The sequence below is a fragment of the Ylistrum balloti genome, unplaced genomic scaffold (genome assembly GCF_031769215.1).
Source record: "Ylistrum balloti isolate Yb309-2 unplaced genomic scaffold, AGI_CSIRO_Ybal_v1 Utg370254, whole genome shotgun sequence".
In the NCBI taxonomy this organism is placed as follows: Eukaryota; Metazoa; Mollusca; class Bivalvia; order Pectinida; family Pectinidae; genus Ylistrum; species Ylistrum balloti.
Genome location: NW_026782202.1, coordinates 146,885 through 161,010, shown reverse-complemented (window position 1 = coordinate 161,010; position 14,126 = coordinate 146,885). Strand labels below are relative to the sequence as shown.

At 36.0% G+C, this 14,126-nt stretch overlaps 1 protein-coding gene across 1 annotated transcript; it reads left to right on the top strand.

Moving 5' to 3' along the window:
• Positions 1-1,859: 1,859 nt before the first annotated feature.
• Positions 1,860-5,520, top strand: LOC132552524 (THAP domain-containing protein 10-like). Its single transcript, XM_060216704.1, has 5 exons — positions 1,860-2,249; positions 2,560-2,673; positions 3,063-3,177; positions 4,738-4,987; positions 5,454-5,520. Exons 1-5 carry the CDS (start codon positions 1,860-1,862, stop codon positions 5,518-5,520), a joined length of 936 nt encoding a protein of 311 aa, XP_060072687.1.
• Positions 5,521-14,126: the final 8,606 nt, after the last annotated feature.

Below are 14,126 nucleotides of genomic sequence, written 5' to 3'. Positions count from 1 at the left end.
CATTATATCACCATAGAGACGCAGGGTTAAAAATATCCATTATATCACCATAGAGACGAAGGGTTAAAAATATCCATTATATCACCACAGAGACGCAGGGTTAAAAATATCCATTATATCACCATAGAGACGAAGGGTTAAAAATATCCATTATATCACCACAGAGACGCAGGGTTAAAAATATCCATTATATCACCATAGAGACGCAGGGTTAAAAATATCCATTATATCACCATAGAGACAAAGGGCCAAAAATATCCATTATATCACCATAGAGACGCAGGGTCAAAAATATCCGTGATATCACCACAGAGACACAGGGCCAAAAATATCCATTACATCAGAACGCAGTTAATGAGAATTAGATTAAAATCAAATGACAAAGTATGAAAAAATTCCTAATGAATGACAAAAACAAATATATATATATAAACAGAAAACCACAAGTTTGTCAAAAGGTGCGATACGTCCTAATCTGACATAAAAGAAAAAAAAAACGTCAAATATTATTTTGTCACAATTAAAGTAACCAAAAGGTGTTATTTTCAATACATATTTGTACCGTTACCGGTTTGATATTTTTCATTACAATTTACACACAATTATTTGTAATATTTACGTTGAATCCCCGCCCCCCCCCCCTATAACTATATAAAGAACAAATTACAATAATGCAAGCGAGGCATTATAGGTGTACAACATTCAGGTACCTGTTTATATTTAAAAATATATACTGATTCATGGTCTAATCATTTCCTGTCTTTACATACAAATCTGCTTGACATAAAACACGTCATTTCCTATTTTCGGATTGTGATCACTTGACAAATATCCAAATCTTTTACTTTAATGTTTATTGGGAATAAATCTTGGTTATGATTCTTGTCTTCGTGTCATCGCCCGATCGATCGGTAAACATTCTACCATCAATTATGCCTATAAGTTGTTACTCATTTAAGAAATAAATTCATATGTCTTTTCCTATGTTTTTTGGTATCTCTGTTTAAAAATAATTTCGGATTGATCATGAATAACACGAAAATCTTTAAAGAGGAACCTGAATGCATTGTCATATCACATCCCCCCCCCCCTACAGTTTTTTGCAATTTTTAATGAATTTGTTTTCCAGTACGCTTCCGAGTTTCGTTAGTAATACACACTTCCGGAAATTTCACCCATCTTAAATCCTGATGTTAGTATTATGACCTTGTTTCCGGTGCTTATGTAAACTGGTACAACCTTTTTTTGAATTCTGGCATCTGCATTATGGATGGTGGATTGTCAAATAGTTACACTTTACTACTACTCTCTGCTCCAAAGGAACAGGTGCAGGCCAGTTATGCCTATAAATTGTTACTCATTTCAGAAATAAATTCATATGTCTTTTCCTATGTTTTTTGGTATCTCTGTTTAAAAATAATTTCGGATTGATCATGAATAACACGAAAATCTTTAAAGAGGAACCTGAATGCTTTGTCAAATATGTGTCATTAAATCAAATAGCCTTTGCTCGTTCATTTATCGCAAAAATCGTCGAAAACGATCCACGCGTTCCAAAGTTATTGTCGAAAAAGCTAAAAACACACCTGAACGAGATCATCGAACGGCACTGTAACAGAGCTCTTCAGTAGTGACGTCACTGGTGTGAGCGCCCGTTCTGTGCCACTCCGGCAGCCATTAGTTTTCTAGCAGAAGCCAGGTTATATCGTTTCGTTTTTTGGATCTACTTGAATGTTATTCGACTAATTTATACTATAATTGATGGTAAAGTAACAGTAGTGTCAGCATCTATGGAATGTTTTACTTAGATTTCAAATATTTGTGAGCATTCGTGGATTTTTCTGTCAATTGTTGTGACCATGGGTGACCCGTCGCCGATTGCCGGACGTTTAGGGAAAAGATGTGTTGTTTTCGGTTGCAGCAACACCAACAAAGATGGAGTTTACCTTCATTTCTTTCCATTGAAGAATAATGATGTTTGTAGAAAGTGGAATTCATTTGTAACATCGAAAAGGAAGAACTGGGCCGGAGCCACCAAACATTCAGTAATTTGTTCGAAACATTCCGACGAGTCCTGTTACCCGGCGAAGTACAAGATCATGGAAAGTTTAGGCCAGTCAGTCCGAAGAAAGGACCTGCTTCCAGATGCTGTTCTATCTATACACGCTTCAGAACCAAACCCGATGTCTAATATTACAGAGACGCCAAAGAAACAAAGAATGGCTTTTACTAAGAGAGAAAATGCTAGGGTATGTACAATTTAGTAATAACGTGCGTATTGATATTTTCGTAATTTTGTTAAAAATTCAGACAACTAGAATTCTAGTCAATGTTTCATTGGTCTATATTACACATATGTATAATGGTGCCCCAACTTTCTATACTGGGAAGAGAATCAAATATACAACATGTACATTTAGAGTGAAGGTATTATACCAGTAGAGTGTACAATGTAGCTAGTATATACCAGTCACACCTATTTGTCTCAAATTTAAATTATGATATGAAATTTTAAAAGTCTTTATTATTTTGATTTGGATCATTTGTTTTCCCCTCCAGATACTGTCACAGCATTTCCAAGCAACAGAACTGATGGAGATTGACCAAGATGTTGACTACGGTTCCAATAATACCATGGTGTGCGGTATGGAGAGTGACAACTCAACACCACATGTAAGAATTTGAGGATAAACAATTCAAAGTGCAATTAGTTCATGGAAAGGAAACATCTGACAATTTATTTTAGCACATAGAATCTAAATGGTATTAATGGAGTTTGTAACTATGTCCTAGTTTTTAGCATCCATTCCGTAGAAGTTAAAACCAGATTCAACTTTGTTGGATATATTTTGATATTGATAACAGATCAGAGTTCATAAAGAAGTATTTGAAAAGTGCTTTATTATCACAGTCTTATACTTAGATTAAAAATCAGCTTGTTTTCTTAAAAAGTTAAAAGAAAATAGTATTTTTTTCTTGATATTACGGAGTCTGATATAGATTAGAGAGGCATGGGGCAGAAGGGATGTTTTATTGAAGTTTGTATATTTTAACTTTTTTAGACACCATCAGGATCAACAACAGCTTTAACAAGAACCTATGGTTGCCAAGTAGGTTTGAAGAAGCCAGCAAGAAGGTCAAAGAAAATACAAACAAGTTTTAAAACTCATAACCAAAGTACAGTGATTAATCAAAATTATGCATCAGAAATTGATATTGGGTGTAGGTAAATTTATGCAGATGTATTAACAGTTCATCATATTGTAATGAAGAGAGTTCTGTTTGATTTGCGAAAAAGAAGATAAATATACACTCAATCTTCTGAGTTAAAATTGCAATTATAATATCTTGTTCACAAAACAAATGGTTTGTGTAGGGTGTTTGATGGAGTCACCCCCCCCACCCCCACCCCCTACATTGTTTTGCAATTTTTAATGAATTTGTTTTCCAGTACGCTTCCGAGTTTCGTTAGTAATACACACTTCCGGAAATTTCACCCATCTTGAATCCTGCTGTTAGTATTATGACCTTGTTTCCGGTGCTTATGTAAACTGGTACAACCTTTTCTTCACAACCTTTTTTTGAATTCTGGCATCTGCATTATGGATGGCGGATTGTCAAATAGTTACGCTTTACTACTTCTCTCTACTCCAAAGGAACAGGTGCAGCCCAATGTAACGTTGCTGTAAAGGTGATGAATAGGAGAAAGTTAACGTATTCAGAGCTCAGAAAAAAAGTGTTCTCATTCTCTTAGTTTGTTACACATCATTTTTCTTTATTGTAGTATTGTCAAGAATTGTGGGTATATAGGCTCAGCTTAATTGGTAGCAAATAGATAAAACAACGATAAATAATACATTCAACAAATGTATTCACTTGGAATTTATATATACAAAATTATAGCAAATATATATTCAACCCACTTAGCACCCATCCACTCTCACATTCATTCAATACAACTACGTATATTTGATTAAACACACAGAACCCATTTTTCTGAACCAAGTCTCTACATATATAGTTCACTGTCTGCCCAAAGTTCCCGTCTCTCTAGGTGGTACCACACAGTTCTTCACTCTCTTAGCGCCACGATGTTATGCAAGATACGCGGTGACCCTCCGTAGACCACATCAGTCAAGGTAGTGTCATGATCGGGTTCCTTTGGTTATAGCAATTTCATCAAGGTCCTGATTCTGGTCACAAACTCCAGAGGAAGGCCTCAGTATATTTAGGGTCACATATAGAGGTACATCAACTCCTAGGTAGCTTCATCCCGAACACCCTGGACACACAGTCTTGGTTTTTAGAAATATGGCACACTGCCTCTCGGACACACAGTCCTGGTTCTCAGAAACATGGCACACAGCCTCTCCGACACACAGTGCTGGTTCTCAGAAATATGGCACACAGCCTCTCGGACACCCAGTCCTGGTAGCATTACATAAAATGCATCCAACCCCGTGGCACCCAGCCTATAACATTTGAGAACCTTTCTGGTTCAAGTCCGGGGTTGAAATGACCGCACACACAGGTAACACTTACCTGTGTTGCATGATTTGGTTACGCCTCAGTGACTCTTGCTTTCTGACTCAGCAATTTCAATCCAGGGACCTCTGGTAACCTCAACAGGACAGGTGTACTATACCCTGATCACTGTATAGGACACTGAGCCCAACCACTCTATGGTACTGGATAGCTAACAAATAACTTACCGAGTACAGCATACTTTTTGACAAGTATGTCAGACGACATCCAATGAATGCAAGTCTGTGGCCATCCAGTGTGATATTATGAAACCAGAACAAACGTCAAACACCAACATGTGCGAGGACCACAATCTTACTTTTGATCATGACGGCACAGAGGACAATGGAGATCAGGATGACGATAGTCCCCAAGAAGACTTGTTTGACAGTTTATTTAATGCGTCATTTCAGAGTGAAGCAGATGAAGATGTTGACTGTGATAGCGACATAGATGATGAAAGGTGACTTTTTACACAAAAATGCTGTTGTGTATTTTTTGCTTTAGAAAAAACTGTCACAAATCGTTTTTGCTCATAGATAATATATAGTGATTACAAAATGAGATACTACACACAAATCAAGCCATGGGAGACGTTTTCATTAATTGTTATGATCAATTGTAAAGTTAAATGATTAAATTATTAAAGGTCACTAGACATCTTGTTAAATAGGTTTGTGGTATGTTGATGTTGTTTAATTCAAGGATCATAATTAGTAACATTTTACCACATAATGGTACTTGTACATCTTCATCTATATCACTTTCTTTATACCACCACCACTTTTTGGATCTCTTGTGTTATTACTAAGGCTAAATTATTACTCAGTGCAAGTGCCTTTCGTTGGCCTGGCAAATTATGACAAAATACACTGCCCAAACCAAGAAATTAGAGTAAAATGTTTATTTTTTTTGTTTTTTTTTTTCAGGGATGAAGGAAGAGACAGAATGTTTTTGGTTAACAAATCAGAACTCCTAAAATTAATTTCAGCATGACAGTAGCTTAACAGCTGAGCGGTACAGCAGTGAAAATTCTACAGGACTGTGTTTTTTGTTCCTATACCAATGTTTGGAAGAGCCAACCAATGATCGGGTCAATACCAGCTGGAAACTTATTGCTTTCATGCGCAATTCTGTTTTCTGGGTCGCTTCCAAGCAAATCACTGCGGATGTTCAACTTGAACTGAACATCGCCACAATATCTTGCGATACACTTTTGCAACATCAGAGATATTTTCCTCAGCCAGCAAGTTTGGAATGACCATCAGAAGTGCTATTTGGACAGTGTGATACAGGAAAATACGGAAATTGTATTGAGAGGAGATGGACGTGCAGATACCTCAGGCCAGGCCACTGTGCAAAGTATTGCAGCTACACAAAATGATGGATTTAGATGAATCCAGAGTAGTCGATGTGCAATTGGTTCAGGTAATTGTTTTTAGTTCACCTGTCAGCTGAAATCTCTTGTTGTCCTATTGCGATCATGTTTTGTTTTCCGATATGGAAAAAATGGGCCAGCAATGGCCCCTTGGGGGCCTGCAATGGGCAAACAGAGGCCACACGCACTTGCAAATGTAAAGTAAATCTGTCCATACATGTTACTAGAAAATCTGTGATTTGTTTTGTACTATTATCATATGATTCCATCATCGGAGTGTAACGTAGACAGAAAAATCTCCACCCGTGGGTTGAGATTTTTTGTTCACTTTACAACCCCACGATTTATTTTTTTTCTCCCACACTCATGATGCTAAAAACCTTGTTTCAGTGTTGGTATAATAAATATTTTTGTGGCTGAAATTGTGATGTCATTTGGCAGTTTTTGTGACATCATAGCGTGTTTAAGCTGTCTTTTCCCTAGTGATACAATTAACGTTTGGGACCTCTCTCCTTATGTCGTTAACTTGGTTGATTTCTCTGCAGCAAACAGATTCTGTCATCGTGGACATAGGATAGCAATTCCCACATGTACACCTTAATACAACAACAATAACCATGGTCAAATATGATGAATTTAACAGTGATTATCTGTTACTCAACTTACTGTCATATGTATTGTTCAGCGACTATACCAGAATGAATTTTACTTCAGTCTATTTTTAACATTTTTTCATTACATTAATGAGTATCATGCTTTAAAACCCTCCTGGAGATATAATCATGCATTAAAGAAAGATTAAGTTACTGTCTAGACAAGTGTCATGTGTATTCAGAGTATCATTTTATCGACCTCGAGACGGCCTATTGGTGCTCACCAGCCTATTGCATATGGTCTACAACCTTTATTTGTGTGTACATTATATCATAGATAATTTGATATTAAAACTGTTGACTCTATGGTTTAACTTCAGGTATAAAATAAGATAAGAAAATTTCTAGAATATTTTAGATTAATTTAAGCCCTAGAAGAATACCTGTTGACTAAATTTTCAAAGATTACTGTTTGTGTATGAAATTAATGAAACCGTTCGGACTCAATTCTCGGACCCCCTCGGTCGCCATTGTTACTTAACCATGCTGACATGCTATATATGCTAAACTGAAACAGAGGAACGAAGGGAAGTACCTAATGGAGATCAACATGCTCGGACTAGAAATATAAAAAAGCATGTAAGAATTCAGATCAACATTCGGTATAGGAGCCTGATTGATAATCTTCTATTTCGAATAAAATAAAAACAAAAAACAGGAAAACCACTCCTCGTTTGGGAAAATCCGAATATCTATGAGTACGGCCATTTGCAATATTCGTTTTTTTCTTGTGTGTATACTTAAGCGCCTCTGTACAGAAGAGTTACACGTATTACACTATCAAATTGTACCACTTCCGGGTTCTCATTTATTACAAAGAGTGCCTCGTTTATCATCAAGTCCATTTCTCGATTTTATCTCAACAGATTTTTCTCGAACACAATTCGCAGCAATTCTCACGATTCTCTACAAAGACGTTCTAAGAATTTTAGAGGGTGTGTAGGGCTTGATGTTTCGTCTTTTTATGCACACTCGCAGACTACAATAATAATGACTGACTGCAAAATGTCAGTGTAGGTAGTGAAGACGTAGAATCATCGTACAGTGTCAATTACCTCCCCTGGAATAATGAATTTCATGACCAACAAACTTATGGACCAAAGCTTCAGGACAAACACATTTCTAGTAGATCTACACACTCAACATAAAATAAAGACTTTCAGAAGGGCAAAATCAATCCTATTACTGATGAAATCGTTGTCATTTCCTCTTTATGATTCGAATTGTCCAAACTAATACTATAATTGGAAATCAATCTCAAATCGCGCGTGCGTGTACCAAACAAGTTATATATTTAAATATTTTTTTAAAAATGAGAAAAAAAAACCGATTTTATAAAATAGAAAATAAGTAGTGTTGATATTATTGGAGGTTTTTGAAAGTCACGTGCATATTCGATTATTTTTATCCTGTTTGTTTACATATCAATATCCCACGTACAGTGCATATATATACATATAACCCAAGGTCCCTTAACTAAAGACATCAACACGTGTTATTTTTTAAGATACGCATTATCGAATGATGTTCTGGTGACATGTGTCCGTGGATATCTTTGTCATATCATCGCTTCTGCCGTGTATCATTGAGGGCATCTCCGTGATGACTGTTACTCCCCCCCCCCTATACAAATGTATATGCTAATTGATGAAAAACACTAAACACAGAATTATCAGGATATGATGGAAATATCTATATCAATATTATTTGTGATGGGGATGTTGATATCTTATTAAGTGACGATATTAAAATTGCCAAAGCTGCAAAGCATTTCCTAGGAAGGTAAATTCATTCTCAAGATGGCCCGCTCACTTTTTTTAAAGTCCTATCTTTCTAACTTCAACGCAACTCCATTTTCTTCTCATGTTCAGTTGTCAATTAATTACAGATTTGAATTCCTGGTCATTAACGATCTAAACAAACTCATTACCGGCCCCTGGTAGAATTGTGTAGGTCTAAGAAACATGTAATATGTGTCTTTAATCATAGAGACAATGTGCCTTTAATCACGTAGACAATGTGTCTTTAATTATGTGATTATGAAGACAATTTTTTTCATTACGGAGACAATTTGGATTTAATCCTGGAGACAATGTGTCTTTCATTATGAAGTCAATGTGCCTTTAATTACAGAATCAATGTACCGTTATTTATGGAGTCAATGTGCCTTTAATTACAGAATCAATGTACCGTTATTTATGGAGTCAATGTGCCTTTAATTACAGAATCAATGTACCGTTATTTATGGAGTCAATGTACCTTTAATTACAGAATCAATGTACCGTTATTTATGGAGTCAATGTGCCTTTAATTACAGAATCAATGTACCGTTATTTATGGAGTCAATGTGCCTTTAATTACAGAATCAATGTACCGTTATTTATGGAGACAATGTACTTTTAATTACAGAATCAATGTACCGTTATTTATGGAGTCAATGTGCCTTTAATTACAGAATCAATGTACCATTATTTATGGAGACAATGTACCTTTAATTGTGGCAATGATGTGCCTTTAATTATGGAGACAATGTGCCTTTAATTATGGCAATAATGTGCCTTTGAATTTGGTGACAATGTTTCGTTAAATATGGCGAAAAGGTGTATTTAATCATGGAGTCAATTAGCCTTAAATCATGGAGACATTGTGCCTTTAATTGTGGAGACAATGTACCTTTAATTGTGGAGATAATGTACCTTTAATTGTGGAGATAATGTGCATTTAATTGTGGAGATAATGTGCCTTTAATTGTGGAGACAATGTGCCTTTAATTGTGAAGACAATGTGCCTTTAACTGTGGAGACAATGTGCCTTTAATTGTGGAGATAATGTGCCTTTAATTGTGGAGATAATGTGCCTTTAATTATGGAGATAATTGATATGATCATTGGTCTTGTATTAATTATGAACATGTATTGGATTTCCTATTGACATTCAATTGTTTATTATATATATGGATATGTTTCCTGTTACAAATAAACATATAATATTGTGGTTAATTGATTAGCCTATTGTGACGTAACAGATGACCGTATACACGTAAATATAGGATATATTAAGATGCAGATTTCGATAGATTCAATCATCTTATTTCTGAATACGACTGAGAAAATACACAGGGAGGAAATAAATCAGTTGATGATGCCTGCGAACTTTTTACAGATTCATATAAGGATTTTGTCACGATGGTGTGTCATCCATCTAGAAATTAGCCACAGTAATACCATTATTTTAAAAAAGGTGACAGACCCTCATTGTATTTACCTACTAATTTTATTATTATTTGCAATAGGTAAAGCTTTAGAAAGATCAATATGCAAACATATTCATCATTATCTCATGCAAAAGTATTTGTTTTATAATTACCTGTCTGGTTTCACGCCAAACCACTCTACTGTTTATCGATTAATTTACATAAATCATAGTATTAGTTTAGCTATTGAAAATAATGCATGCTTGATATTTTGTGACATTTCCAAGGCCTTTGATTGCGTTTGGCATAAGGGGTTATTAATTAAACTAAAATTATATGGCATATCAAGAGAATTATTAATCAGGTTGAAAAATTACAGAAGGTATTATTTCAAACTCATTTTCTGATACTGGTGGGATAAAAGTCGGTGTTCTCCAAGGGTCTATTCTTGGACCGCTTCTTTTTCTTATTTTCATTAATGATATTTGTGATGTTTTGTATTCAACGTCTTTTTGCCGACGATACCTCACTTATAACCATTTCCTCATCTTGTCATTGTCATTGAGCCAAGACCTGGAATATTTAAATAAATGCGCTAAAAAGTAGATAGTAGATTTTAATCCGAGCAAAACTTATGTACGCTGACAACATAAGAAAATCTAGAATTTCAATATGATAATGAATTTCGAAACTTTAGTTAAAGCACCAAACAAATGAAATGACCATATTTAGTAATAATCAGTAATGAATAAAGTTAATGTCTTGCGTAAACTTAAATATACACTCAAGCGCGACTCACTACTTAAAATATATAAGTATTTTATACTACCTGCCCTGGAATACGTTTTTGATGGCTGTGCTGTATACGAATCAACGTTATTAGAAAAAGCCCAACATGAAGCCATCCGTATAATAACAGGACTGCCGTCTTTCGTAAGCAATGACTCGTAATATGTTGAAACAGCATTCTTCTTTGACTTTATTCCTCCAGAAATGAAGAGTACATTACAAATTTATGACAAAGAATCAGAAAATTAATACAAATATATAAGGTACATACAATATTAATGACAATAAGGAATAGTACTTAGACGAAAATAGCCATGGAAAAATATATGAAATGGGAAAATAATTTAGAGACAATAATGCAAAAACTATATATATATAAGAAGTATTCCATTTGAATGCAAATAAGAACATATACAGATTCACTGAAAAGTGAAATCAACAGCTTTAACCGAAAAGCAACAACACTCGTATGCAAACTTTGTGCAATATTCTTCATCTGGGAGTAGTTCCCGTACATCGTCAGGTATGTGTCCTAACAGGATACAAATACAGTCCTGTCTTTCTAGATTATCTAGTGTGACGTACAGTTCAACGGGAAAATTGTTAACAATATTTGTGAAAAAATCATCACGCAAAGCAACCAAATCTGGATGATTACAATCAAGTAAGCAATGTGTTATAGCGTCCGAAGACCTCCTATTACATTTGGCACATAGCAGCTCACAGTTTGGACTTATTAACCATAACTTTGCCACACTACTACAAATATGAGACTGATTCGAGGAAAGCTGTTTCCACAAAAACCACAGAGACGATGGGCGAAGTTCCCCGTGCAAATTTTGGAATCGATGAAAATCAGGACAGCTGAATAACCGCTCATACCATTCTGATTGTTCATGGGAATGGATGACATTCCTGACAAGAAATTTCCAATACTTCTTAGAAGGGAAAGCAGACTCATTCAAAAACGAGTGTAAATACTCTTCTAAACCAAATTTATGAATTATAGACCAGATGTCGTATATGACTCCCTTAACACTTTTATATACACACATGTGTTTCTGAAACAACCGCAATAAAAATAGTTGTTTTACAGTGGTTGAAGATCTCAGGCGACATAGGGAACCAAAGAATTGGAGTTTAGACTGTTCTACCTTCGCCTTTAATGAAGTGAGCCCCAACATACCTAGTGCCATGTCAGAACGAGTTCTGAAAGGGAAACACTGGATAACTTTGGCACAAAAATGTTGGATGATTTCTAAACGTGACCAATCTTTTAGACTTAATGAAAACCACATTTCTGAGCCAAATAAACCGCACGGAATTGTTACTGAACGAAACAGTTTCAGGCCAATGAGGGGGTTTACCGACTTTCCTAATAGCCCTCCATTTAAAAAGGAAAAGCAAGAACTTCTAAATTTGTGGAGTATATTTTCGATATCTGGACGACCAAATTTGAATTTGTCTAGAAATATTCCCACGTGTGTGGTATGTTGGGATTCATTCACAGCCTCACTCCCCAGATACCAGTTACGTGAGGACCTGGCAAAGCTAGTTTTTGACTCGTTAAAAACTATAATACACGTTTTTGAGGCATTATACTTAAACCTCCATCTACAACTATACCTGTAACATATATTCATCAAAATATCCATATTACACTTGTTAAAGGATAGAAGTACAATATCGTCGGCCTGTGTCGGGCAAGTAACGTTTACATCTTCTATCATCAGGGATACATTTGAATTACATAATTCTTCCAACAGATCGTTTATGAATAGTGTATACAGCCATGGTGATAATATACTTCCCTGCCTAGTGCCTTGCTCTATAAGGAAAGAATCAGAGACAAAACCTTGGTATACAACCGCACTTTGCATATCATGATACATAGAAGCTAATACTTTGATGAATTTAATATCAAACTTCAGATCAGATAATTTCATAAACAATCCATTGTGCCAAACACAATCGAATGCCTTTGCTGCATCAAGAAAACAAGTGAATAATTTGTTATTTTGTTCACCGGCGTACGTGATCGCTTCATGTATCATGAAAGAGGTCATAGTGCTGCTAACATAAGGCTGAAAACCATTCTGTAGTGGATTAACGACAAAACGTTTGGTGGACTCAAGTCTCAACAGAAAAAGCTTCTCAAAAACCTTTAAAATTACAGGCAAAAGAGATATTGCACGGTAGCTATTCGGGTCACACTTAGGCTTGTTATTGCCTTTATATAGTGTAATGATTAGTCCCTTTTTAAAGCTTAAGGGAAAAAACTCATGAAACATAATAGCATTAAATAATTTCGTCAAACAGTGATACAGATGTTCACCTCCATTTATGAAGTGTTCATAAACTAAGTTGTCATGACCAGGTGCCTTACCTAACGGTAATTTCTTACAAATTGCTTTTACTTCATATGCTATAAAGCTTCTGAAATGTGATGATACTGAGGGCTGATCAAGAATAGTTTTCATTTTAGAGTCAACAAACATTTTGAAAGCGTCATCATAATCTGCGCTTTCAGATTGTTTATACAAAGATGAAAAATATGTACCCCAGTGAACTACAAGTTCTTGTGGGTTTCGGACTGTCTGGCCATCGAAAATCATCTCTGCACTCGCTGTGCCCTCACTACGTTTACAACGACGTTTTACTAGTGTCCAGAATGTTTGCTGATCTACCTCAGCCGCTTCTGCAACGTCATCATTCTGTTTCTGTAGATGTTCCTCTGACAGCCGACGATGAGCCCTACGAAAATTGCACTTTGCTTCTTTATACAGACGAAAGGATTCAGAGTTGTCACCCCGTGGACGACCAAGCTTAACCCAGACACAACGAAGATTCCACATTTTTTTATGTAGGTCCTTGAGTTGGCCTTTCCAATATGGTTTAAGGAACGTCCGAAATTTCTTTACAGGTAGAGATGTTAGGGAAGCCTCTTTAATCACTCCAACGAGATCAGATGTGAAGGTTTCAATTTCGTTACAAGTCGAAATATCACGTTCAACTAGACCTGAGACACGCAATAGACGTTCAACAGTATTACGATATACATCAGTGTTTCTATTGTTACCAGCTGTGATCCACTTGAAAGATGTTCTTTCCAAAGTGTTTGCGGAATTGGAGTTATGTAAAATTCCCTCTGGAGTACGTATGACAAAGAATATGGCTCTGTGATTAGAGACGTCAAGAAAACTGTCGTCAGAAGTTTTACACTCAGTGACCAGATCAATCTTTCCTGAGTCAACCATGACGTAGTCCACTAGGGAGCATGCGGCATCGTCACCATGCACACAGGAGTTTACAGGGCCAAGGCAAGTAGACAGTGTGTTGACAGCAGTTAACTGGTTCAGATCCAAGAAATGTTGCAGAGCAATGCCTTGAGGATTCGGACCGGTACTTACACGAGGACCACTCAGATGGGCATTAAAATCCCCCATAAATATAACAATTCCACCTGCAGAGAGTCTTGTGTACAGTTCATCGAGCTTGTCAACATATGAGCGGAACAAGTCCATTCCATAACGCATTGTTGGAAAATACACCTGGACTACATAAAAGACAGTATCCTCCATGACAACTT